Genomic DNA, 27,878 nt, shown 5'->3' on the forward strand with positions numbered 1-27,878 from the left:
ATAGAGGAGGAAAACTATTTCTCAGGCCTACTACCCAGTGCTTTGCTTAATTCGTAGGCATTCCATTGAAGTCTTATGACTCAACGGTCAGTGGCTAACAAGCAGTCCAAAACAGCCTATCCCATGCCAGGAAATTAAAAACATTTTTTTTTTCTTTTCGATGTGGAAGGGATACAACTATGCACTTAAGAGAATACCTCCTCACATTTCCAGCTGGCTCTGGTTGCTTCCCCCAGGCCTTCCAATGGAGCTGCATGGTTGTGCTGGCACATGGAGGAAGGATATTTTCCCAGCTTTTAAAAATTATAAGGGACATTCCTCCATTGTTCCCACAATGCTGTGACTCAGATTCGAACCGAGGTTGCTGCAGCCACAACGCAGAGTACTAACCACTATACGATCACGGCAAGCTACCGGGGACCTAGGGACATTCCTCCAGACATTATAAATGCCACTCTCTAAATATTAGAGAATTGTAATCAGTGAACTATATAGTATCTTTGGATTAGTATATCCTATTTAAATGTTTATATAATGAAATACGTCATTTGATAAACCATGAATGAAAAGAAAATTAATTTCTGAAATCAATTAATTAGGTTGAAGTGGCATTTTCCTTGGCATGCATTGTCCTAAGGAATGATCTGTTACAGAATGAATTACAAGAAAACGAAGGATTTAAATATGCCGATGTCCTCTATCTTCTTCACTCACAAGATAAGGTAATATTTTCATAAAATGTTAGAGCTCATGTAGGAAGGTTCTTAGACCACATCATCAAATTACAAGTCTTTTTAACAGCAATGTTTAAATATATTACATAAAATGTAAAATCTTTTTGGTAGGTCATTAGTTTGTAATGATGAAATACTACTGTTCCATATTTTCCATAGTTGTCATATTTCTTGAAAATGTAGCAATTTCAATGCTTGAAGAACCAATAAGTCTCTTCTGTCTTGGAGGTGTTGAAACTTTTTCCTAATTTTATGAGTTTTCCAGTCTCAGTCATCCACTTCTTACCCAGTATTCTAGAGTGGTGCTTCTCAAACTATTTATGGTGAAGGAAAGCTTTTTCCCCAGCAATCTGTTATACAGAAGATAATTAAAAACAAACAAAAACTTTAACTTTTGAAATAATTTTAGATTTTCCAAAATTTGCGAAAATAGTATGGAGTGTTTCTTTTTTATTTATTCATTTATTTTTTTTTAATTGGAGTTCAGTTTGCCAATATATAGCACAACACCCAGTGCTCCCCTCAGTCCCCGTCACCCAGTCACCCGTATGGAGTGTTTCTAGCACATCCTTTATCCACCGTTCCTGGATATCAGCAGGGAAATTAACATTGATACCATAACTATTAACTCATCTGCAGATTTTATCTAAACTTCTCCAATTTCTTACCAATGTCCTTTTCCTCTTTCAGAATCCGATCCAAGACCTCCTATTACAGCTAGTTGTCATGTCCCTTTCGTCTTCTTCAATCTCTGAAACACCGTCCTTTGTCTTTCATGACTTTATTATGTCTTCCATGATTTTGATGAGTCCATGCCAGTTACTTTGTAGAATGTCCCTCAATTTAAATTATCTCATGTTTTCTCATGATTAAATTGAGGTGGTGTGTTTTGGCAAGAACACCACAGAAATGCTGTGGTCTTCTCCACTCACCTGCCCAGTGCGTCATTTCAGGAGGTACAGGTACATGCTGCTGTTACATCTTATAACTGGCAGTGCTAACCTTGGGTTCTTGGTTAAAGTAGTGCCTGCCATATTTCTCCACTGCAAAGTCACTGTATTTCCCTTTCTCAGTTAACAAGTTTCTCAAGGTGAGACACCCTGTTTGCATGTACTTTTGCTCACCAATTTTAGTATCCGTATACGCAACAATGATTATGTGGTATTGGCCTAATGGCAATTTTAAAAAGTTGTCTTTTTTTTAAATCAAGTTTTTATTTAAATTCCAGTTAGTTCATACAATGTAGTATTAGTTTCAGGTGTACAATTTAATGATTCAACACTTTCACACAACACCAGAGCTCATCACAAGTGCCTTCCTCAATCCCCACACCCACCGAATCCTCCCCCTATGCACTGCCCTCTGGTAACCATCAGTTTGTTCTCCATATTTAAGAGTCTGTCTTTTGGTTTTCTTCTTGCCCCACCCCTCTTTGTTTGTTTCTTAAATTCCACATATGAATGAAATCATATGGTGTCTATCTTTCTCTGACGTATTTCACTTGGCATAAAACACTGGCTCTGTCCACGTCATTGCAAATGGCAAGATTTCATTCTTTTTATGGCTGAGTAATATTCCATTGTGAATATAGACCATATCTTCTTTATCCACTCATTAGTTGATGGACATTTGGGCTCTTTCCATAATTATGCTACTGTTAATAAGGCTGCTACAGACATCTTCTTCTTTGTATATTTATTAGTTGGTATTTAACCATAAGAAGAACTGTTACTTTTGAATGCTAACTCCCAGTTTCTGCAATCCTGTTGTCAATCATTTCGTGGACTATCACTGGTCCATGGGCCACACTTTGAATAGTACTAACCCCAGAGAAATTTGATACCTTTTGTTGTCTGCAGTGCATTTAGCCATCAGGGAAGAAAATTGCCAACTATCTCTGTCAGTTCTGTTCTGGGGGACTTAGGAGGAAGAAAGGAGGACCATAAGGAGAGAAATGAACTCACTGTATTATTTTCTTAAATATAGAATTGTACTCTACTATAGTATATGAAAAAATGGAGATGTGCTACTGTAATAATATGGGGAGTAGAGGGCAAAGAGCCTGAATTTGTGTCTGACTAACTCTCTAAGCCCCCTTTCTTCTCTGTTCATTCATTCATTTTCTTCTCATTACCCTATTCCTCAGGGACACCCTTCTCCTTTTTCTTCTACTCTTAATCATGCTCCTTTTCTTCCCAGCCTGTTCCCACCTGCTTCACTTACTGGACCCTATTTCTTTGCATCTTCCTAATACTTTACTTCTTACTTTATGGCCAGGTGACTACTTTGTGTGTACATAATTTTTATTATGGAACATTTCAAACATATATAGAATAAAAGAGTAGCACAATGAACTTAAATATTCCTATGACCCAGCTTCAGCACTGGGTCAACTCACGGTTAGTCTTACTTCATCTATATACCCACTCATTCTTCCTAAATTATTTTTTTAAGATTTATTTATTTATCAGAGTGAGAGACGGGGGTCGGGGGAGCAAGAGACAGAGAGAGAATGGGAGCAAGTGTGCACATGCACAAAGAGGGGAAGGAGGCGGAGGGAGAGAATCCTTAAGCAGACTCCCTGTTGAGCACAGAGTCCCTGCAGGGCTCTCATAACACTAAGATCATGACCTGAGCCAAAATCAAGAGTCAGACGCCCAACCGACTGAGCCACCCAGGAGCCCCTCGTCATATGTTACTTTTGAAGCAAATCTCAGGCATCATATAATTTTATTGGTAAATATTTTAGTATGTACATGTAGAGCTTTTATATAATGATTAAAAGTGCAGAAGAAAACTCATTAAATTAATGGTTCTGTACAATACTGTTCAAACAAAATATTAAAAATAAGATTTAGTGACAAAATTCTTTTCGGTCTTTCTGGAAGATCTACCATATTTGTTCATCTTTGGCAAATGAACTGATTCTAAGGAAGAATGGGCTTTTGCTCTGTTTACCAAGTCCAAGAATATTAAAACATGATTTTTAAATCATCTTTCTTTTTATTTCCCCTTAGGATATAGTATGGATTTTTACGAGTGAACTTATTTTAAGAGATGATAGAGATCATCCCACAATGCCTAAAATGTAATATATAGCATGCTATACAAGGGAAGTTCTGATTTATCAAATCTACTTTGAAATGTTGATTGAAAATAAAAATACAGGGATCCCTGGGTGGCTCAGCAGTTGAGTGCCTGCCTTCAGTCCAGGGCCTGATCCTGGAGTCCCGGGATCAAGTCCCACATCGGGCTCCCTGCATGGAGCCTGCTTCTCCCTCTGCCTGTGTCTCTGCCTCTCTCTCTGTGTCTCATGAATAAATAAAGAAATACATCTTAAAAAAAAAGAAAAATATATTAAAACAAAAATATCGAGGGTTAATGAAATTATGGTATTTCTTGTTACTATTTATTTATTTGCATACTCATTAGCCTACCACAGCCCACTTCTCTATTTTATATGTTCAATAACATTCTGGGTTAGCTTTATTACCTGTTTTCCCCAATAGTGTCATATTTTACTCCCAGAGATAAGAATGAAATATATTTAGACGGGCAACAATTTGAAATCTATTACTTTGAGTAACATAATAAATGAACTAAGTTAAAGATAATGCATGTTTCTCGTATTTCTAGGATATTTGTTTAAGGGCAGGCTACGCATTAACCCTTTTTGCCTTCAATAATCGCCTTCAACAATACTTGATATTGGAAAGTGGAGTAATGACCATATCAATTTTTGAACCTTTTCTTGAATCAACAATTGAAACAGAGAAGGCAATGGCAGCATTTCAGGTATAAAATTGGAAGTTAAAACCTCAAATCAATAAATATGTCATTTTAGTCAAAATGGAAAAAATCAGAAAAAAAATTGATCTGGAAAAGCATTTACCAATTTATAAAATTCACAGTGTTTTTCGCACCAGCCCTTTCTGCTTCATAAAAATGCCATTATTTATGAGGGTATCTTCACTTATATACAATTTTAGAAGTTACATGGCACTTTTTGCTTCTGTACTTTGTCTAATGCTCCTAACAAACCTGAGAAGTTGATGAGCAGATAGTATCACTGTCGTCATCCCCATATTATGGGCAGAGAAACGGTAGATAGAACCCAAGACAATTTTTCTAACTGCAGATCACACTGATTCTTCAACCTATGACAACTGGATGTATCTGGGTGCTTCTTTTTCTATCCTATGACCTTTCGGAGAAGTATGTTCTGTGAGCCCATACTTCAAGGATGCAATACAGTGGCCTGCCATGTTTACCACAGTGATCAGAGTGTGACGACTACTCTAATTCAAACCCTTGCCACTTGCTTTTCTTCTAATAGATCATATTAAATTACTCCCCTTGGCTTCCAGAGAAGTACCAAAAAAACATAAAAGCGTAATTAGAGAAGCAGAGTGGAAAATGTTCGATGATTCTATGCTTCTTTTTTGTTTTCAGATTATCATCTTAGCTAAAGTCATTATAGATGTGGACCATATTACGTTGTCTGCGAGAGGTGTTACTATTTTAGTTGCTAGTCTGTATTCAGTTCATTCCACTACTATTGTCCTGACAGGTAAGAAATAACTAGAAGATAGCTACATAAAACGACATCTGCATAAAGCTATTTTCAAAAAAACTTTTGTAATCTGAACAATAATAATAAACCTGGTAATATGTCACATGGTTTGAAGAATGAATTGGTGTGAGTCTACATGAAACAATGGGAATCTATTCTGCACTGCAAATAGAAGCAGGGTAATGCTGAACATGGACTTTTTGATTTCCTAGTTACTTTTTCAACCCCCTAATTATTTTCTTAAGAATATAAAATGAGGGGATCCCTGGGTGGTGCAGCGGTTTGGCGCCTGCCTTTGGCTCGGGGCGCGATCCTGGAGACCCGGGATCGAATCCCACATCGGGCTCCCGGTGCATGGAGCCTGCTTCTCCCTCTGCCTGTGTCTCTGCCTCTCTTTCTCTCTCTCTCTCTCTCTGTGTGACTATCATAAATAAATAAAAATTAAAAAATTTTAAAAAAAGAATATAAAATGAGAATTCAACTATGAGCTACTAACAACAAAATTTACACACTGATTTATAATAGTAATGGCAGACTTATACTGCTATATACCTCTGTCTGGTTTTCTTTTGATCAACTTCACATTTTGCTTAACATTGAAGAGTTCCTTATGTTGCTAGGCAATAAAGCAAAGCAAAACAGTCCAGTAGAGTTCTTGGCACATTGAATGCTACTTGTGTAACTCTATCTACTCCAGAGCTAATTTTCCAGATGAATAATAAATTAATTGACTTGATATATTGCTCTAACACAACATGAAACAGTATCAGAATGACAACCATATGGAGTGACTACTACCAAAAAAGTAAATAAGGTCTTTATTTTTTAACTGAAATGAGTATCTGAAGGAAAGGAAATTGTACTTGTTGCCACAGAATATTTTTGTTTGGCATGGAAGGAAAAATTCATGCAAATGAAAACTTTCTGATGGAAACTAGCTAGGAAAGAAATATGTTTAAAGCAAATTATTAAGTATATTTTTATCTAAATAGCATTCTTAATTCAAGTCATAGTAATTCTGTGACTCTGAAAAACAGTTGTAGTGGGTTTAAATTTTACTCCACAAACTCTTGTGTGCAAAAATACTATCTTTTTAAAAAAATTTTTTTTAAAAAGATTTATTTATTTATGAGAGAGAGAGAGAGAGAGAGAGAGGCAGAGACACAGGAGGAGGGAGAAGCAGGCTCCATGCAGGGAGCCTGATGTGGGACTCGATCCTGGGACTCCAGGATCGCACCCTGGGCCAAAGGCAGGTGCTAAACCGCTGAGCCACCCAGGGATCCCCACAAAAATACTATTTTATACTAGCTTTCAAATATTAATTTTCTCAGGTTGGTAGGAACTGAATCTCAGAAATGACTGGGCTTTCTCTGCACTCCACCACCATAGTCTGATGAATCTCCGGAGTCACGTACATGTCGGGTATCTTAAGCAAAGCACAATATTTGGGCCTCAGATATAATGTAAAATAAGTGGTGTGCTCAACGTCTAAGTTGACTAGGTTCCCAAAAAGAGGCTCCAGAGGCACAGAAGTTTTGCAAGGACTAGGATTTCTGTTGCCAAGTGTCAAGTGCACCACATAACCAGTCTCCCCACATGGCTCCTGTTCCTACTATCTCCTTCTCAATCCTAGATTCTCTGCATTTGTTTCCCATTTCCTACTCATCTTTAAAGACACCTTTCTCCCTTTCACCTAAAATAATGCCTTCTATAAACATAGGCTTTAGAAAATATATGCCTGAAAAAAAGATTATTTTTAGATATTTTTTACGTTAAGCCATGCAACCCATCCTTCCCCATCCTGAAACAATAAATACAAAGGCCTTGGTATGTAAAGAAGGCCAGAAAAAAAATATGCAAAAAATACAAGAACAAAACCCTGATAAATATCTTAGTTAATTATCCATCCACATTTATATGAGTGGATACACTTATATTTTAAAAATATGATGCACTTATTCCAACACAGCAACAATATTGTGAAAGAATATCACATGAAAGCTCTAAAAAATAAAAATAAAACACATATCCAAATGAAATAGTTTTAAGTTGGTAGTTGCACTTTTAATTACTGAATTACTTTATTATTTTCAATCCCCAAACATGTCTTTTTATGGCAAAAATTTCAATGATTTTAAATTTAAGTAATACATTGCTTGGGCATAAAATACCATTAAGCTCTTAACACAAAGCAATCTGAACTGCAAAAGGACATACTAATTTTTTTTACAGTAGTACAATCATTATGTTCATAGTTATTAAAAAAAATCCACTAAACCTCAAAACAGAATATATTCTGAAGCCATGGGGAAGAAAAGCTGATTTTCAAAATTTCCTACTGTTAAATAAAGCTAATTATATTTTACTCTTTATAACAGAAAACCAAATCAAAATTTTGGGGAAAGAATTCTACATTTAATATTATATACATGCTTTTTCTTGGCTCTTCTTCATTAAGAGAGTCTTGTGACTGGACCCTTTTAAATAATATGTGTAAATGAACAAAAGTACACGATGTCAGTTTGAACCAATCACATAACAAATGTTTTTTTTCTTGTTTAATTTATAGGGAATTTAATAGCCAGCCTGGCTCATTCCAGAGCTGGTATTCCAGAAGCATTTACCACCTTAGGGACAATCCAACGGCTCTGCTATCATTTGTACTCAGGGAAAGAAGAGGTAAAAACAAAAGTAATTCTATAATTAAATATCTTAAAAATGTAATTGCCTCCCTTTAAGGGGCTAATTTCTCTACAGGTTAGCTATGTCATATACTAGTTCGTTACTAACTCAAAATTAGATGATGTTTCTAGTACTACATCTGCCATCCGTAATTCTCATTCCCACACAATGTGCCCATTTAACTTCAATACTTAAGATTCAATATACAAGTAAGTACACTGATGATATAGAAATTTGTAATTAGAATATTTATAAGTCATTTCTATGATTATTCGGAATGCATGAAAGTGGAACCCACTGGACAGCTTTCCCTATGTGGCGTATGGAGGAGGCTAGGCTGCTCCAGGAGTGGTCTGCCTCTGACTGGTGCCCCCCACTCCCTCGGGGGCGAGGCAGTGTTCCTCCAACTGCAGGGCCCACAGGAATCACCTGGAGGCCTGGCTGCACCATGGATTGCTTGGGCTCCACTCGCAGTGTTTCTGACTGAGTACACCTGACATAGACCCTAAAATGTGCATTTCTAACAAGTTCTAGAAGCTGAAGCTGCTAGCACAGGGGCCACACACGGAGAACCACTGTTCAAGGATGGAGACAGATGGGCACATTCAGCAGTCACATGCTAGCGTGGAGACTAGCGGACCGACCCTCCGGTACCCGCCTGGGCCTGGCTTACGTTCATTCGATGGCGTTTCCTAGGCCGCCACTAACAGGTTTCACAGGAGTGGCTCAGGAATACACTCGAGCTCATATGAACAACCTCATTACCTCGGGGCTACAGGCAGCGGGTATTCCCTTCAAAAAAAGGAGACATCTACTTTTTCCGGGGTCCTGTAGCTGATACTCAGGCTGGTTTCCTTATTTTTGCCAGTAGAAAACTGAATTGTTTTCCTGAGCGTCTTATTTTTAACTTATTTTTATCCTATAGTCTTTTACCTGGTTTCCTATTACAATCAACTGAGCAGTTCTGAAAAATCCAGCGTCCAGGCTGCACCCCAAAATAATTAAATCAGAGAGTTCCCGGGGAGGGGAACCTAGGCACTGAGTAACTTCTGTGACCAGCAGGGGGATCCCATGCCCAGTCAAGCCTGAGGCCCACTGTCCTAGGTCAGGCTCAGTGCTTCTCCCTGACTGCACGTGGGAACCACCTGCGACACTTAAAAACAACACGAATGCCCAGCTTCTACCCCCAAGGAAGTCTGATTCAGTTGGTGGGCTTTTTTTTTTTTTTTTTTCGTTTTCTTCCTCTTTTCTCTTTTAATTGCTGGTGATTCCAAAATGCAGCTGGGACTGGGAACAACTGTGGAAATGAGGGGCAGCTGACAGCTCTCCCGGGACTGCGCCCGGCTCCCTCCGTAGCCGCCCTGGGCCACACTCCGGGCGAGGGGAGAACACAGGCTCAGAACACAGCTCAGCGGGGCGGTCTCTTCCTGTAGGTCCGCGCGGCCTGCTCCTGCGCCCTGGGCTACTTAACTTACAACGCAGACGCTTTCCGCCTCCTCCTCAAGGAATGCCACAGGAGGCCCAGTCAGTTCCTCCGCCTGACAAGGAACATCAGCAGGGACGCGAGCATTAACCCGGCCTTCCTAAGGGAGTTTCAGTGGCAGCAGCAAGTGGGACTTCCCTCCTTAAGGTATTGGGCCTCGAGCTGGGGCTGTGGGAGGGGAATCGCCACAGGGGATTTGTGAGGGAGGGAGTTTAGGGAGGATGGAAGGAGGGAGGGGAGCTATTCCAGGGAGGAGTGAATGCAGGCCTCACCCACCGAGAGAGAATCCATCCTGAGTGTCCACTGCCAGAGCCAGTGTGAGTTCTGACCGGCAACGGCACCGTGTGTGCAGCAGGCGTACAACCAGGGCTTGCGGATCCTGTTTGGCCAAGGTGATTCACCTTTCAAAACAGCTTTCTGGGATTCCGCTTGCCACCAGGTCTGCCCCAGGAGCCCATTTCTGGGACATACTTGAGAGGCCCAAGCCAACCAGGAAAACCGCCATGACCTTGGCATCAAGAAAACTCGGGAGGTTCTGAAGACCTCTGAACTTGATTCAAAGCTAGGCCAGACTCCCGGGGTAGAAACGGGGCCAAATCAGACCTGTGGCCAGAGTTACGGCAGAACCTGACAGGCACTTACTTCCTCATCCAGGATCTGGCGTCAGTGTTGGGGTCTCATCAGAGCCAAAGGTTCTGAACGGAGAGGAGACTGTCTAGGATGGGCGTTATGTTCTGTCTTTAGTCGATACAGCTGAACTACAAGTCTTCTCTGTAACTGCCACGGTTTGTGTAGGAAACAGAACTAGTGGATGATGCAATATTTACACTCCAATAATAGAACAGGACCCAATACTGCATCATGGTTCTGTAAATCAATTTTCACTATAAAAAGGAGTCCACCTTCATTTTAATATTCTTGGAAAAACTGAGAACCCAAAACGATATAATTTTATGTAAAAGACCAGGAAATCTAAATTAAATTCCTGTAACTGGCAGTGTTAAAGATATTAGTTCAAAAAATTAATTTATGGGACGCTGGGTGGCTCAGTGGTTGAGCACCTGCTTCCAGCCCAGGGTGTGACCCTGGGGTCCTGGGATCCCACGTTGGGCTCCCTGCAGGGAGCCTGCTTCTCCCCCTGCCTGTCTCTCATGAATAAATAAAATCTTAAAAAAACCTAAAACCCAAAAAAGTAGGATAAATAATGAAAAGTATAATCTTATATAGTTGCTCCCAGACTAGCCCATATGGCAACTTTTCAGGAATTAGAGAAAGATGACCCTTTTTTCAGGATACTTTACTGTCAACTGCTGGAAAATAGGTGTAATAACTATACAAATCCACAGCGACTGAGGGTAAATGGCACCCCCTGGAATTGTGAACACTCAACTTTTGGGATTGGAAAGAGTGACCAGTGATCAGTGAACTTCTAAGTATGGTTAACAGGGCTGGTGAACTGGTAACTAATAATTACTCTCATAACCAATAGAGTCATGAACTCTTCTTAGAGTATTTACATGGACTATTCCCTTTATTTTCCATGACCATTCAGTGAAGGAGTTTGATTAAGTGAAACTATGGGAAATGTGCTAAAGATGATTAAGTTTGGAAACTCTGGGATGGGTAACAATACCCTTCCACAAAATATTCCTTGATACCACTACTGGCAAGTACAGTGATTGTGGCTGGAATCATGAAAGCATTTTTTGGATGTAAATACTACTTCTCTATTCCCATCCCCCAACCAGCCCCAAGAAGAGCAGATTAGAAAAGTCTCTGGATATGCGAATTTTGGACTATGAAGAGAGACATAATTTTACTGATGTTAACTGACCCTGTATGAAAGCCCTCAGCCTAAATGCTAACTTTCACGTTACCCTGTGGCCATGAAATTAGCACATGGACAGTTTGAAGCCTAAGATTCATTAAAGTGGGAAACAGCAAATGTTCCTCATCAAATTAACCAGCTACACATTTGTGATACCATCTTTAATATATTAACTTTAAGCCAGGCTTAAATTTTATTTTATACACATTAGTTACGTACACTCTGTTACTCGTTGGCTTGAAACACTTTATTGGTAAACCACTGCTTTGAAAATAAAGTCTTTGTGATCAACATGTTTTCCTTTTAGTCTAGAGAGAAATGGGGGACCATCCGTAACTCCTGTCTTTAAAAAAGGTAATTGATTTTTCTTTAGTCTCTGAGGTAACTCCTAGCCCTGAAACCTTACAGTTCTGTGTTCCACTTCTAAAAATTCAGAATGTAGAGGTTATCCCCTAAAAAGTTTACCCATAAATTCTGCTTCTGTCATTTTGTGTATTTAAAATATCTTCCCATTTACAGAACCATGGTAATCATTTCTTTGAAGGCCTTCCCTACTAGATCACTTGGCAGAAACCCAGTCCTCACTTGTTCTCATAAGCCATGCATAGAAATAGGTCATTATTGAAACAAGTATGGCCTAAATTACGATCTTGCTATTATTTTGTTTCACGTACAACTTGTCTTTAAAAACTTAGGGTAAAGAAGCACATTTTTCCCCAGTGATACGCTAGTTTTATATATACTTGGTAGATGTTGGCTGAGCGATTTAGACTTGCAGGATCGGAGTACAGGCCTTACAGAGTTACTCACCGTTTCCTATTAGGTAATAGGGAAAACATTACTTTCTGACTTCATTTATATGCTTAGTGCTTATTCATGTGTGCTTAGTGTAGGGCCAATATCAGTCTTTTTTTTTTTTTTTTGTATATTATCTGATAGTTAAAAGCAAGGATAGAAAGGATTCAAAAGCCAAGATTTGTTTGTAAGTCACAAGTGGAAAGGGAGAGAATAAAAGAGAGAACGTCACTTATTCAGGGAGTGTCTGAGGAAAGGTAGGTTTGTGGGAGATTAAATATATGAATATCATGAGTAGAAGAATATGTTTTGTTTCTTTTTTTTTTTGAAGAATATGTTTTGTATAGCTTCTTTAGTGTAAGTAATTTACACAAAGGAATAAAGTCAGTCGTTTATTTCTTCACTTAAATACTGTTTTGTTTTGTTTTTTTTAACATTGATTTTTACATAGCAATCTGTGTACCATTAATGGTCTGATAATGTCTTCACAGGTTTATGATAAAAGAAAAAATAAGGACAATATAGCAAGTTTCTGATAAAGTTTCATTTAATATAAAATGTGACATTTTGAGATACGACATTTACACTTTCTTTTGGGTGTTAAGATATCCCTTCTTATACAAAATGACGTTGGCATTTGTTCTTTTATTAGTCCCAACTTGGCATACTAAAAAGTTGGCAACCATATTTTGGCCCCCACAAATTTTGCACTCTGATGTCTTAAAAGTCTGGAAGTTATGGATCCATTCTCTTAGTATGTTTTAATGATTTGAAGAAAATAGAATTATATAGAACCAAAAGCAATGAGACTAAATCTAGGACTCTTGGGCTTAAGAAAGAGATATTTAATTGTGACTGTCTAATTTTCAGGGAAAGAGCACCAAAGAAAATTAAAACCTAAAATTCAACCAAGAGATTCTTTGACTTTAATACCTCCTATAACTAACTTCACGGGACTCTTCAAAACAACAAAAAAGGCCACTGTTTCTCACAATATTTTTTCCTTTTCTTCTGCGATTCCATCAGACATCACAGAAGTATCAAGACCAAGAATAGTGTTTTTGAACCAACTTGGGAAACATGTACAAAAAGCTAATTCAGAACCTGCAGAAGGCTAATTAAAGCATTAATATGAAAGTATGAAGGAACTCCTGAGTAATCCTTTTAAATTATTTAATAATTTATGTTTTAGTAATCTCTACATTCAATGTGGGGCTTGAACTCACAACCCCAAGATCAAGAGTCACATGCTCTCTACTGACTCAGCCAGCTGGTACCCCCAAATTTTTTACTTTTGATTTTAATCTAGTTGTAGTAAAAATATATATAACATAGCTGAATATAAGCAGTTTAAATGGAAGTTCTTGATATTGATACTTTAAAAAATATTTTATTTATTCATGAGAGACACAGAGAGACAGAAACATAGGCAGAGGGAGAAGCAGGCTCCCTGCAGGGAGTCCGATGTGGGACTCAATCTGGGGACCCTGGGGTCACATCCTGGGCCGAAGGCAGACGCTAAACCACTGAGCCACCCAGGTGCCCCTTGATTTTGATACTTAATAGATTTTCTCTAGCCTGTTTACTGAAGTTTAACTTTAGGTCAGTTATATAGTTCCAAAAACTAAATACAATTTTCTTGCACTTAAAACTATTAAAATATAGCAACTGATATAAGTGGCATAAGTAGTATATCTATATCAAGTGTTAGAAACATGTTAAATTGGTATGCTGGGCTAAAGAGGCCTGATTCAAAATAGCCCACATGTTAACACTCATTGTAATACCCTGAGATATTTAATGATAAATACTACAAATGTATGAGGCTTTAAAACACAAAATGTAGAAATGTATATTTTTAAGACTTTAAAAAAAAAATTTGAAATCACTGCCCACCAAGTATAAAAGTATGGCTAAAACCGTGGCCACCAGTATTGACCATTCTCCATACTTGAAGTATTTTTGGTTTACAACTGGAAAGTATAATGCTCTGTGGCTTAGAATCATGTGATGTCTTTGCCCAAAGAGGACCGTTTCCAGTAAGTACAAGTTTTGATGTACATATGCTTCTATTTTACAGCAGGTAGATTTTTTTTTTTTTTGAAGATTTAGGGGATCCCTGGGTGGCTCAGCGGTTCAGCGCCTGCCTTTGGCCCAGGGTGTGATCCTGGAGTCCCGGAATCGAGTCCCACATTGGGTTCCCTTCATGGAGCCTGCTTCTCCCTCTCCCTGTGTCTCTGCCTCTCTCTCTCTCTCTGTGTCTCTCATGAATAAGTAAAATATTTTTTCTTTTAAAGATTTTATTTATTTATTCATGAGAGACACACAGAGAGAGAGAGAGGCAGAGACACAGGCAGAGGGAGAAGCAGGCTCCATGCCAGGAGCCCGACTTCGGACTCGACCCTGGAATCCTGGGATCACGCCCTGAGCCAATGCTGAAGCCACCCAGGAGTCCCAGGCAGGTAGATCTGATACAAAATCAAGCTGCTTCACTGTATCCTTTAAAGCCCTCGTGTTAACAGAGAAAACTGTCCACTTGCTCAAGCGTCTCCTTACAGTCCACCTGGGCTGCACTGAACATATATATTACCTAGCAGTTATTTTCCCTAATGTGCCTTAACACAAACAATAATGATAGTGATGATGGCAGCTACAGGAACTTAGGGCTTTCCATGCAGAGTCTGAAGCCTATGCTTTTAGCCTCTGGGCAGGAAGAGACCTCTCTAATCTTAAAATTTAATTCTAATTCTGGTGGATGTGCTAATATAGGAATTATGGGTGGGGGGAATAGCTTATTCTATTTCTATCTAAGGGATACATAATGCAAATGGTAAGAAACTGAGTCATTTATTCAGCACTGTTAAGGATAAGTATTCATATTAATGGAAATATTAAGCCTCTGTAGATGTAAAACAAAACCCTCCAAACAACAAACTGAGCTTTGACACTGGCCTTCTGGTGGACTAAAGAACATATTTTATGAATATGATCAGGGTTGAGTATTAGGGATTCTTTGTATTCAATAATATGAGATACTTCCTGCGTTTCTTGGCCTACCAAAGCCATCCTACCACTCCGAAAACTTAAAGTATTTTTCCTGAAGTACAGCTCCTCCAGTAAAGATTATTTTTATTACCCTTCATTTTTTCTTTTTAAAAATTATGTATGAGGGGCAGCCCCGGTGGCGCAGTGGTTTTGTGCCGCCTGCAGCCCAGGGCATGATCCTGGAGACCCAGGATAGAGTCCCATGTTGGACTTCCTGCATGGAGCCTGCTTCTCCCTCTGCCTGTGTCTCTGCCCGCCCCCCGCCCTGAATAAATAAATAAATCTTAAAAAAAAATATGTATGAGAAAGGCCTCAGGATAAGAGGATTTCAGCAAATTGCCTGCCTTCTATCTGTACTATTAGCTAAGTCTACGACATACGCTTGCCCACATAGAGGTCAGTATTTCTCCCTTCCTTATCCCTTCCCTATTTCTCTCTTCTTTCCCTTCCCTTATTTCTTATGGCCAGTACTGAAGGCCCACAGATGTGGGATGCTTTCTCAAATTGTTCATTTACCTGTAGTTTCTCTTATTTATAACATGAACTCAATTTTGACATGTGTGCTTGTGGTACCTGGAGCAATTTTGATACTTAAAAATTTTTGATACTTATAATTGTTAAAAAAAATTGAGATATCATTGTATAATATTGTGATAGTGGGAAGAAATTTTGGTCAATTTCCTTCCATACTTTGAATGCACTCTGATTGTGAGAGTCACAGGAAATACTTAAATTACTTCTCTGTGAATTCACGTTCACATGATACAGAACACAAATAAAAATGAAAAGTATGAATTCACAAACTAATAGCTTCTTCTAAATAATATTTATAAACCAATTCTATCATAGCTATACCTCAAAAGCTAAGAATACAAAGTTTTACAAATATTGTCTGTTTCTATGTGTTCCCTCATATGAATATTTTCTATTTCCAAATGGATAATTACAAAGCAATACTCTATGATCACAGTTCTTTAAAACAAAAAAAAGACAGTACATTCAGTTACTTTAGACAGAAAAAAAGTGATTACCTGGTATAAAGTTTCAGATTCAAAGGAAATTATCAATAAACAAAACCAAAAACCTTTACATCTCATATATTTTCATTGATTAAATACAATTTCTAAAATAATGGCTATAAATATATGTGGTCAATCATATTTCTTAAAATCTCAGATGCATTTTAAGAAATGTATAGACAGACATCCCAACTGCTCCAGGGAAGACACCTAATAACATATTTTTATAATTAATAACTTGCATTTTGTTAGAGAGTCACCTTTTGTCTTCATTTAGAATTCTCTGATTTGACATGACTTTGACTTGGCTACTTTTCTAAAATTGTTTTCTCATTAGAAAAGTCAGGCTGTTTCAAAAAATAGCTTCTACTGATAACCATCAGTTTGCCAGGTGGGGAGGGGACCGGGGTGAGCAGGTGAAATAAGTGAAGGGGATTACGAAGTACAAACTTCCCGTTATAAGTCAAGGGATGAAAAGTACAGTCGAGGGAATAGAGTCAATAGCACTGTGGTAACTTTGCATGGTACAGATAGTGAGACTATACTTAATCATAGTGTCATAATACATATAAATGTGAGTCATTAAGTTGCACACCATAATATAATATTGTAAGTCAACTGTACTTCAATTAGCTTAAAATAAGATACATAGAATATAATCTAAAAAAATAGCTTTTATAATCCTAATATGAGGAAAAGAGAAAAAAGTCTAAGCCTGTTTAATATGGGGCCAAGATTTAGCAGAATCATTGTATATCTTCCAAGGTTTTCTTTCTACTTGCCAATATCAGTACATTCTTTTCCGCACAAGATGTTTTACTTTAATTTTGATAATAAAAAAATTACACTCCCTTATAAGACTATGACATTATTAACAGTCTTTCAGAAGAGGTTAAATATCAAACATAAAAAAACAAAAGAAAGTCTTGATAAACAATTAGTATTATGTATCTTCCAAAATTTCATACACAAAAAATCACAACTTAATGTTGAAATACTACCTTAAGAGATTTTTTGAAGAGCAAAAATCAAATCTCCATTTTTAACCGTGGTACTTTTATGGCGGCTTCTCCAACTTCTTCTGATATATCTACTCCAAGAGGACATCTGCATTATAACCAGATAAATCTCATTATTTCAAATACTTGCTTCCTGATCTGTTGCTAGTTCTGTAGATTATTTGCTTAGAATTCTGACAAACACTGTATGTGTCTAATGTATAATATATGATGATGGTTCTTGAACACAAATACAGCAGGAATAATAGGTGAACAGAAGGCCAGTTCCATTAACAAGAAATCTAAATTTCAGGAATTTTTTTTTTTAAGATTTTTGTTTATTTATTTATGAGAGACACACAGAGAGAGAGAGAGGTAGAGACACAGGCAAAAGGAGAAGCAGGCTCCATGCAGGGAGCCTGACATGGCACTTGATCCTGGGTCTCCAGGAATCACATCCTGGACTGAAGGTGGTGTTAAACCACTGAGCCACCCAGGCCGCCCTAGAATTTTTATTATTTTATTTTTTATTGTATTTTTTTTGTTTTCTTTTATTTAAATTTCAGGAATTTTAAAAAATACTTTGAGGTATAATTGACATGTAAACAGCTATACATCTCTAATATATACAACTCAAGAGTTTGAGAATTAGAAGTTTTTGAAAGAAATAGTTTTACTGTTCTCATACTATGAATACAAACTTAAAATGAAATCGAAAAATGACAAAAATGCCTTATAATTCTCTTACAAAGCTGAAAGGGTAAAAACAATTTACCATGCAGCTAATGTCAAATCTGCATCTATTTCTACTTTAGAAATTCCCCTGGTTTTTATGGATTCTTCTCTGAGGTTTCAAAATCTGGCTTGCTTCCTTTCTACCTTCCTCTGTCACTCCTGGCAAGAGAGGTCTGAGATCCTACTCTCTTTCTCAGCTCTTCCTCAGTAAATAACTTTGGCCTTAGATTTCTGTTTTACAACACTGTCCAATATTAAGGCTTCAACTAGACCCTAATCTGGAAAAACCCATGGTCTTTCAGCCTCAACACTGTCACAAGAAGGCGACACCAGATCAGACAATATATTTAACCTGAGGCTAGGCCATCAATATAGGAGATTCATTCTGCCAATACTAACTAAATTCTGTTTACGGTAAGTTGTGTGTGTGGTTTTTTTTTTTTTAAGATTTATTCATTTATTCATGAGAGACACACAGAGAGGCAGAGACACGGGCAGAGGGTGAAGCAGGCTCCATGCAGGGACCCTGATATGGGACTTTACCCCAGATCACGGTCTGAGCCAACAGCAGATGCTCAACTGCTGAGCCACCGAGGCGTCCCTGTTTTTGAGAAGTCTTAATAGTCTATGGTTCATGTAGCTATAGTTATGGATTAAAATGCTGAAAAATTTTAAAACATCAAATAAAATCATGTTGAAAACAGAATTACGGCAGATTATGAAACATAATCATCCTTTACTATTTTACTATTCCAGAACTAACCTAGACCAGAAATTGGTAACAAATTGAAACACTGTGCTATTCTTTCGAACTCTGATCTGAGAGGAAATAAGGCTTTCAGAAAACAGGTATCTTTTGGCCCTCTTTCAGCTGCCTATGGAGAAGCATACTCACAAAGCAGTCTCACACCTGACTGCTTTGTACACCTCTCCCTGACACTCCCTAACATGCCAGCTAGTCCTGAGATTGCTTGAGATTGCAAAAGTCCAGGCCATGGACATGGTTTCTATTCTGCTACTAAATTCGGGAATTCATCACCCCTACCCGCCACCTATTTCTAACCTATGATTTGTCAAAATGTTTATAATTTGATACTGCAGGAGAGATATTTTTTAGAAGAAATTTCATGAAAGAAATCAATGTGATCTTTCTTCAGGTCAATGAAAACCTTATATATAAAAGCAAAATTTAGGCTTTGAATCTTCTACTGCAACTTGTACAGAGATTATAAAAGATACTACGTACTTGGGTTCATAGCGGATACCTTCTGTGTTGTATAAAACGCCCACACCAGCACGCAATCTTTCAATACCATTCCTAAATAAGAATCATTAAAATAAAATAAATAGACCAAGAGTTAAAAGAAGACTTAGTATGATGAAATGGCAAATGATGAGTGAAGCATATATATCCTGTGGCTCACCATGCAATCATAATGCCATTGTCAGTGCACAGTCTGGGAGGAGGACACAACAAAGTGCACTGTGTTGCATTTGTTACAATTTCCAGAGCTTTCCGGATATAGAAGTTACTTGCAACACCTCCAGATGCAACCTGAAGGAATTGAAAAGACCAAAAGTACCAAATATTATATATGGATATGAACCAAACTGTTAGCTACACCTGGGGAAAATACCAGCATTATACAGTAAGAAAACATCACATTTTGATAGGTGGATAAGCAAGTGATATATGTATATAATAACAATTTGGAGGAAAAGAAAATCAACAATTTCAATATCAGCATATGATGATTTATTGATTTATTTATTTAGAGGGGGGCAGGGAGGGACAGAGGGAGAGAGAAACTTGACTCCATACTGAGCATGGAGCCTAATCAGGGGTGGATCTCATGACCCTGAGATTGTGACCTGAGCTGAAACCAAGGGTAAGACATCTAACCGACTGTACCACCCAGGGACCCCTGACCACTTTCATTTTTGTACATTTTCTTCTTTTTTTCTAATTATAATAAAATAACAATATTTCAGACCCTATTTTTACTTATAAACATTTTTCTCATTTTACATTATTCTTAAGCAATTGCCTTTGATATTCATGTAATATTCCATTTTGTGAATCATTTAAATATTCTCTCATAATTTTCAAAAGGATGAGTTTTAAGATAAACAGGAAGTTTACCACAGCTTTTATGCAGATTTAAAGGGATTTCATCAAAAGAACATAAATTCAAAGGAAGCTAGCTTATTTTTCTAAATATAATGATAGCAGTTACTGCATTTCATTTCTTATTGTAAATCCACTTTCAAATTCAATGAGAAGATGAAGTCTTGGAGGTTTTTGCCACAAAGCCTGTACAAATGTCCCATAAAGTTGCCACACCTATATAAGAACTGGCTATTAGTTTTTATTCTGTAAAATTTCATACTTTAGGGCTAGTATATGATATAAAATTATTTTCATCCTAGAAATTAAGCTCAATTAAGCTCCTAGAAGAAAGGTTACATACTGTAAAGTGTTAACCCTATTGTTAGGAGAGGACTAAGCTTACCAGTACTGACTAAGCTTACCAGTACTGCGTTACTTTGAGGTAACAAGTCTCTCTGCTTACAAAACAGAATGGCACGATGTGTTCTTTTTGCAATGTGGCACGCTGTTGTGTGCTGTACTGCAGCAGCAATGTGTGCAGCTGAAGACAGGATTTGTCCCTTCTGGATCCCTGCAAAACGAGCAGGTATTTTTAGGCACAATCCAGCATTATGTATTTTATCAACTCTATTAATTAGAAAAATACCTTCCTCTTTTTCCTTTTGTGTTATTATCCTATCAGTAACATGCTGAAGTCCAGTAAAAGAAAAATCACAATTTTTAGCTCGTTGCATGGGAGGTTTGATATCAAAATGCAGTTTATTTCCTTGTTTGGCCAAATGTTCTATAGCCTTCCCACCACTCATGGTGGAGCACTCTGGATGTTTTATCAAAGACAATCTTCTTGCTACCTATCAAAAACAAAAGTTTTTGTAATGAGTCATAAAATTGCAATTCTGAAACCAAGGTGCAAAGGAAATTAAATTTACTAAAAAACAAAAAACAAAACAAAAAACCAGAACAAATCTGGATGAGTAAGACATGGGATGCTTGTAAAATTTGGACTACAGCTGGTAGTAAGGACAGATTCTCGCTCCTTTTGACAGCCTGATCAATAGTGGCCAATCACTGCTTCCCTATCACTTCTGCTCTTCTATCGGGAATGAAAAGTAAGTTTGAAGTTCACAACGACTGCTTAATGATAAACTTCAAAAATTAGAACCTGTCAATTTCTTCTAATCATTTTAGCTGTTGGTAGTAGGATTTCTGCATATAGCAGTAGCCTCAAGGATTCATAAACAAAGGAAAAAGAAACCTGCTTGTTAGTGTGGTCAGCAATTGTGATGTTTAATCATAAAACTTTGTGCAGCTTTACAGTCTTTACGTTATCTTTATATACCCTCTTATTTCACATTTTTATAGTGCTTTACATGGCAATTTCTTTCATATATTTTTTATTAAAAACATAACTGCAAACATCTGAGCCTTTATGTACTGATGAAAACCTCTTACCATTTTATTCATAATGGGTAAGAAATCTCTTATAAAACTATGTAATACTCTTTTTCTGTTTTTCTTACTGTGCATAAATTTTTCAGTCTAATAGATTAATCAGAAATATTCGGATAAACGGTAGCAGTATATCTATTACTATTTAATTGAAAAAGGTACCTTAACAGAAAAGAATGGGGAAATTAATTCTTAAATAATTACCTTGTCAAGCATGTCACCTGGTGCTACGTCCAAAGACTTTCCCAGAAGCAGAAAATCTGAAACTCCTCTAACTAATGCCAATAGACAATGGCCTCCAGAAATCAAAAGAACTAAAAAGGGAAATTCTACTTTATTTAACAACCTAATAGTAAGTGCATGAGCCTCCATATGATGAATGGGAATGAAGGGTATTTTTAATTGGTCTACTAGTCGTAAGCTAAATGATAAGCCTACTCCCAAGCTTAACGCAAGTCCTGGTTTTACAGTAGTTGCAATTGCTGAGAGTTCACTTGGAGAGATTTTACTGGTAGACAGAGCTTCTTTCACTATTCGTTGGATATTTTCTCTGTGAAGCTGCTGAGCTACTGGAGGAACAATCCCACCTGTTCTGGAAGAAATAAAAAAAACCTTTATAATTAAAACCTTTTATAAACTTTTTATAATTAAAGCTTTTTATAATTTTAGGATTGTGAAAATAGAGTAAGAAAAGTTTTATATCAGGGCTGAAGGCATGTTTTCAAATTAATCATTATATAGGTAAAAATGTTAGTCAAGTATATTCAAATATGTGTGCCTTATAATGCAGCTCACTATAACAACTTAGTATGCAGTGATTAATAATGTCTGACATTTCAAAATTGTACACAACAAATTCCTATGGATTTGTTGATGAATTAAATCACCAAAATAATCTTAAGCATTCTATAGAGGATGTCTTGAGCAAGGACAGGATAAAATTGGATTTTAGAAAAATTAATCTGTCTGGAGACAGGGAGATTTTTAAAAGAAGTTATTGTAAGAGTATTCGTTTACATCATAAACTGCGTGACCATGGGATGTGAAAGAAAGGGACAGAGAGCCCTGAAAACTGTTATAATGGACTGGCTGTATGAGGGAGGGGGTCCAAGGCATCCAAGACCATTCAGATATTGAGCTGGAATGACTGGGAGAAAAGAAATACTAACAGAGAGAAACATAAAGTCAGTTTTGTGAAGAAGATGAGTTTATTTTTAAACACACTGCACTTGAGGTCACAGCAGGACAGTAGACAGCTTACAATCCTGAAATACAGTTTAGGAATCTACTGCTTAGGTTGACCATTTTGATTTGGGGTCCATGTAGGATAAGCAGCGAATGACCGCTCCAAATGTTGAGAGTGAAGTAGTAGGAGGCAAAATTGCTAGCAAAAATTTGCCAGCATGTGACTGACTTACAATCAGAGAAGCAGAGCAATAAAATATAGAGTCTGTAAGATGCACCTCTAATCTCAAAAAAATCTTCAAATATTTGATGCTGCAAGTTTTATACACAGAAATGAAAACTCTCAGTAGGAGCATTCAACTAGGACTTATTTAATAGTTATGTATTGTATCAGCCAAAGAGGGAAACCATAAAACAATCTTATTCAACACATTCATATAGTAATACTATTTTCTTTAGTTCTTTAAAAGAACTATGTAAGTTTTCTCTTCTATTGTTCAACTCTGCTAATGGCATTAAACTTTCTAATCACTTGGATTTCCAGCTTCATCTTCATCTCCTTTATCTCACTTTCCACAAATAAATGTATCACCATTCCCACTGCTGCCATCAAATTCAGAAGGCTCTCATCATCTCAAGTCTATTCAAAGCCTTCTAACCGCAATTCCCTAGATAGATTTTCTGATCCCTGCAGTCCATTCTACATTGTGTTGCCAGAAAGTAAAGCACAACGTAAAGCTGACCCCATAACTTGCTTACTCAAAAGCACTATCTTGACATTTGGGTGACTTTAAGTCCAAATCCTTTCCTCCCACTAATTCTTCCTTCTCCCCACTTGCCTACCTTCCTTCCTATCTGTACCTCCTGTATGTATTTTATCTTCAAAGGATTATGCTAGCTATGCACCAGAGACAAAAGAGATGAGTAAGACCATGGCTTTATTCTCAGAAGAATTAATTTGTACACAATATGGAGAGTAGGTGATTGAGAGGCCAAAGCTAAAAAAAGGCAGGGAAACCATCTGGCCTCAAGGTAGGAGCCAAGAGTCCAGAGAAGAGACAATAAGGGCTTGAACTGGGGCAGCCCAGGTGGCTTAGCACTTTAGTGCCGCCTTCAGCCCAGGGCCTGATCCTGGAGACCCGGGATCCAGTCCCACGTCGGGCTCCCTGCATGGAACCTGCTTCTCCGTCTGCCTGTGTCTCTTCCTCTCTCTCTCTGTCTCTCATGAATAAATAAATAAAATCTTTAATAAATAAATAAGGGGAAAAGGAGAGGAATGTTTGAAGAAATATTTGGGAGGTTACTGTGACTGGATGACCGATTTGACACAGAGTATTGAGAAGGAAGTTAAAAGACTGTCCTTCAGGTTTCTGGCTTGGAAGAAAGCCCCCCCCCCCCCCGCACTGTCCTCCATTAATGCATTTCATGCTGTTTTACAAAGACATGTTCACCAATCTGCCTTCTTCACTCATTTATATCAGTAAAGAAGTACTACTGTTACCAATAATAGCTTTTTTTGAGCTCTTGCTACGTGTCAAGAACTGCACTACACATCTTGGAAGAATTCACATTTAATCCTCACAATATTATAAGTTAGTTGTCATTACTATCCCAGTTTCAAATATAAGGAAACCGAGGCGCAGAAAACTGTACAAGGTCTCATGTTGACCCAGAACGTGGACCTACACTCTAAGCCACTTTACAGGGTCAGCTGCTCAGAGACAAGGATCATACATCTTAGACATATTTGTACCTCGGTGCTTCAACTGCTGCCTGGCAACTGAAGGTATTCAGTAAATGCTGAGATGAGCTGTGTAGATGGTACCATACAGTTTACTTGCCTGTGTACTCCTGTCAGGTGACCTAGGCACTAACTAAATTGAATGTCTACCTGTATTTTCTCTCCTCTTTGCCTTTGCTATGATGTCTACTCATGCTACAGTATTTTTTTTTTTTTTGTCTCATTCACTGAAGGCCTACTTAACACCTGCAATGTAGCACATGCTATGCTGGCTATCAGGCACATTGTAGGGATTAATAAAGATACAGCCCATCACCATGGAGTTTGGAGTTTATTGGGGTACAGACTGTACGTAAGTAAACAAATGTAAAAATCATCAAAAAGATGACGAAAATAAGCAGGGTGTGGTGATACAGAACAAACATGGTGGGAATGTCGAATTTAGATAAAGTGTTCGGGGAAGGCCTTTCTACACAGTTAACATTTTTATGTTCAAAGGTCCAGGACACTCAGAAACAGGGAAAGAACCGTGGTAGAACAGTTACTGTTCGCACCACTTGTTATATGCTTACTTTACGCTGCCTTGTACTGCATGCTCCGCGTTCCCTTGTAGCTCTGCCTATCATTGGGCCAAACTCCTGAAGGCAAAGACTCTCCTAGTACTTCACCCTTTCACAGGGCATGCAACTGCTAGAAGCCCGCTCTGTCTCTCCACGTACACTCCTCCTAACTGCAATATCCTGTATTGTTTCTATTCCCTCTCCATGACCCTATCAGGCAGGTATTATCTTTCCCACTGTACACATGTGAAAACACAGAGAGGACAAGGAACTCGCCTAGCATCAGAGTCACCACCGGGTGCCTAATCCCTAACTCAAATACAGATCTGTGATCTCAAAATACTGACCTTTTCCACTAGTCACGTTATAAATTGATGGCTCAAAGACTTATTTGATCTGCACAGTATTTTAACACACTTTGAATCAGCAACTAATCTTAAAATCTAGCGCTATTAGTTATATTCTAGATTTCCATTTTCTCTCGGGAACACTGATGATCACGTGGCACAGGGCTGGCATTTCTGCATGGCAACAACTGGCTGCAGCTGAGCAGTCGCCTCCTCCGGGTATTTCCCACTTTGGGTCCAGCCCACTTATCAGTGTAGCCTGGCTAGAGTCCTCTGCAAACAGAGGACTTTACAAACCCTGTGCCGGCCTGTGCTTTAACACAATCGTATTTTGTTACTTATTTGAGTGCCAACATGAGTTCTATGTATAAATGTGAATAGGATTTTTTTTTTTCCTGTGACTGACACAGTCTAGATAGAGATAGGGTGATGCTCTTCTCGGACTTTAGTCAGGACCATGAAACCTACAGGTGGACAGAAGCAGGAAAAGCACTATTGAAGGGAAATGATGCCTAAATTGTGGAACTGGGAATGAGCTTCGCTGTTCCCGCAGGGGGCTCAGCAAGGGCTGGGATCTCGCTGTGCAGACTTAGAAGACACCCCAGTGGCTCAGTGGTTGAGCATCTGCCTTTAGCCCAGGGCATGACCCTGGACACCCAGGATCGAGTCCCACGTCGGGCTCCCTGCATGGAGCCTGCTTCTCCCTCTGACTGTGTCTCTGACTCTGTGTCTCTCATGAATAAACAAAATCTTAAAAAAAAAAAAAGTCACATCGAAGGGTTTGAGGTCTTCTACAGCAGCGACTAGAACACTTTCCGCAAAAGAACTATGCTCTTGAAATTGCACTTACATATGACAAACAGAGAAGAATAATTTCATTTTCCTTTTCCGCCAAAAAAAATGGGAACTACCCAGGTAACGTCTACTTACTTTAAGTGGACTTCAGTCTGGGAATGTATGGCTTCTCCCCAAACCTTTCCACTATCATCCACCACCGCAGCCGCGGTATCATCACAACTGGTCTCAATCCCCAGGATTAGTTTATGAAGAAACAGTTTTCCAGGATCAAAGCCAAAACTTCTTAAAAACTCACACATCCTGCTTCTTGACGGCTTAGGAAGAGCCGCTGCTGCCTTGTGCAACGTCAGCATACCTACTCTACAGATAATTCCTGGAAAAGAAATGAAGAAACAAACTGTCCGGAACTGACGCTGACCACCAACGCATCCGATTAAACCCGATTCTGAGAACCTGATTTTTCAATATAATAGTTTTGTAGGATTATAAGACTGTACAGAAGTCAGCAAAAACTGTTAAATGTGCACAGGTCGCTACGGCCTTTAACACGCAGTCCCGGCGCCCCCGTCCCGGCGCGAGGCCCTCCGGACGGTCGCCAAGTCCCCTAACGGCAAAGTGGGTCCATCTGCAGTTCCCACTGCTTCGCGGCGGCCACGCGCCCCGGGACGCGAGCGACGAGCGACCGGCCGGCAGACGACGGCTGCGGGGAACGTTCCACCGGCCCAGGGCGCGTCGGGCCGCCCCCGAGGGGCGAAGCGCGCAGGCCGACCACCGAGCACCCAAGGGGCGCCACAGCTCCGGCAGCTTCCGGCCCGGCCCGGAAGTGACGTCACCGGCGTCTCGGCGCGGCCGGGCCCTCGGGGCGCCGCTAAGGGGCTCGGCCCTGAGCTGCCCCGGGCGCGAGCCTGCGCTCAGGCGTCCCTTCAGGCTAGGCGGGAGCGGCCCGGCCGGGTCGCGGCAAGGTCACGCGGCGGGGTCGCCTGACGCCCCCGCACTAGGTTCTAAGCACTTCGCTACGTTACGAGAGAATTTGGGTTTGCCTTCGGCCGGAATTGGGAGCCGCTGTGAGGGAAGGCTGGTGCGGATCGTCGGCCCTTCCGTCTCTGAGGAGCTGTGGCCGAAGCAGCTGACGACTGCAGGGCCAGCGTGGAGGCCGCGGGACCGGAAGCGCCGCGGGACCGGAAGCGCCGCCGCTGGGGTGACGTGTGACGCCGGCTGGTCTGTGGTTGAGGAGGTGCCGCGGCTGCGCTGTCCGCTGGCGGTGAGTAAGACGCCGCCGCCTGTCGTGGCCGCGCCGAGCACGCGCACGCGCTCCGGGCCCCCTTCAGCGCTTGGGTCGGTTGTGGGCCTTTGGGGTTCGCGTTTACTGCCGTGACCTTGCCGCCCTGGGCGTGGACACATTTACCCCAGAGGCGCTCCTCGCCCGCTGGGCCTCGTGCCCCGTGTGCTGCCGGACGCCGTCGGGCGCTTGGTGCGGGGAGTCACGGGGACCGCCCGGGGACACGCGCCTGTGCTCGCGGCCGCCGAGGTGCTGGGGGTCCCTGGGCGGGACACATGACGGGCGGAACCGCGACCTTGGGGGACAGCTGTGCTGTGCCCGCCAGGTGCCCCCCGCCAGGTGTCTCCCGCCACGTGCCGACCCCCCTGGGTGCCGCTCCGCCAGGTGCCCCCCTGCCAGGTGCCCCCCCGCCGGCCCCCCCCCCTGCTTCCCCGCCAGGTGTCCCCCGCCCGGTGCCTCCCCGCCAGGTGCTACTCTCACCCTCTCCGCCAGGTGCCTCCCCACCAGGTGCCTGCTG

At 39.8% G+C, this 27,878-nt stretch overlaps 3 protein-coding genes across 6 annotated transcripts in view; 2 read left to right on the forward strand and 1 right to left on the reverse strand.

The window, feature by feature from the left end:
- The window catches only part of ANKAR (ankyrin and armadillo repeat containing), a 55,159-nt gene extending 39,074 nt beyond the window's left edge, over positions 1 to 16,085 (forward strand). The window contains exons 16-22 of the mRNA XM_055345335.1: positions 600 to 722; positions 4,371 to 4,529; positions 5,187 to 5,304; positions 7,877 to 7,986; positions 9,423 to 9,619; positions 11,608 to 11,654; positions 12,966 to 16,085. Of these exons, the coding sequence (XP_055201310.1) occupies positions 600 to 722; positions 4,371 to 4,529; positions 5,187 to 5,304; positions 7,877 to 7,986; positions 9,423 to 9,619; positions 11,608 to 11,654; positions 12,966 to 13,213 (1,002 nt within the window). The 3' untranslated portion in view covers positions 13,214 to 16,085. The remainder of the gene's footprint in view (positions 1 to 599; positions 723 to 4,370; positions 4,530 to 5,186; positions 5,305 to 7,876; positions 7,987 to 9,422; positions 9,620 to 11,607; positions 11,655 to 12,965) is intronic.
- OSGEPL1 (O-sialoglycoprotein endopeptidase like 1) lies at positions 721 to 27,222 on the reverse strand. Of its 3 annotated transcripts, none has more exons than XM_055345344.1 (7): positions 26,215 to 26,678; positions 21,656 to 22,043; positions 20,425 to 20,853; positions 19,317 to 19,447; positions 19,139 to 19,210; positions 17,161 to 17,266; positions 721 to 1,084 (listed from the first exon to the last, which is right to left on the reverse strand). In XM_055345344.1, exons 1-6 carry the CDS (start codon positions 26,433 to 26,435, stop codon positions 17,188 to 17,190), a joined length of 1,320 nt encoding a protein of 439 aa, XP_055201319.1. In that variant the 5' UTR covers positions 26,436 to 26,678; the 3' UTR covers positions 721 to 1,084; positions 17,161 to 17,187. The 3 variants fall into 3 exon arrangements, with proteins under 3 accessions (XP_055201319.1, XP_055201320.1, XP_055201321.1); XM_055345345.1 differs by lacking the exon at positions 721 to 1,084 and adding an exon at positions 27,123 to 27,222 and having other exon boundaries at positions 16,222 to 17,266; positions 26,215 to 26,455; XM_055345346.1 differs by lacking the exon at positions 721 to 1,084 and having other exon boundaries at positions 16,222 to 17,266; positions 20,425 to 20,573; positions 20,649 to 20,853.
- PMS1 (PMS1 homolog 1, mismatch repair system component) overlaps positions 26,567 to 27,878 on the forward strand; it is a 109,047-nt gene continuing 107,735 nt past the window's right edge. Inside the window, exon 1 of one of the 2 annotated variants that reach the window (XM_055345339.1) lies at positions 26,567 to 27,343. The gene's annotated coding sequence lies outside the window, so the exon portion shown is untranslated. The remainder of the gene's footprint in view (positions 27,344 to 27,878) is intronic. The other variant, XM_055345337.1, reaches the window with a different exon arrangement.

This window comes from Nyctereutes procyonoides, unplaced genomic scaffold (assembly GCF_905146905.1).
Source record: "Nyctereutes procyonoides isolate TBG_1078 unplaced genomic scaffold, NYPRO_anot_genome, whole genome shotgun sequence".
NCBI classification, from domain to species: Eukaryota; Metazoa; Chordata; class Mammalia; order Carnivora; family Canidae; genus Nyctereutes; species Nyctereutes procyonoides.

What these genes read in the sequence shown, in the direction of transcription:
- OSGEPL1 (XM_055345344.1), bottom strand. Translation starts at nt 26,435, where the DNA reads ATGCTGACGTTGCACAAGGCAGCAGCGGCTCTTCCTAAGCCGTCAAGA. An exon ending in CAGACTGAAGTCCACTTAAA is followed by an intron (nt 22,044 to 26,214) that starts GTAAGTAGACGT and finishes TATTTCTTCCAG; the next exon opens with AACAGGTGGGATTGTTCCTC. An exon ending in CTCAAAGTAACGCAGTACTG is followed by an intron (nt 19,448 to 20,424) that starts GTAAGCTTAGTC and finishes CAATTCCTTCAG; the next exon opens with GTTGCATCTGGAGGTGTTGC.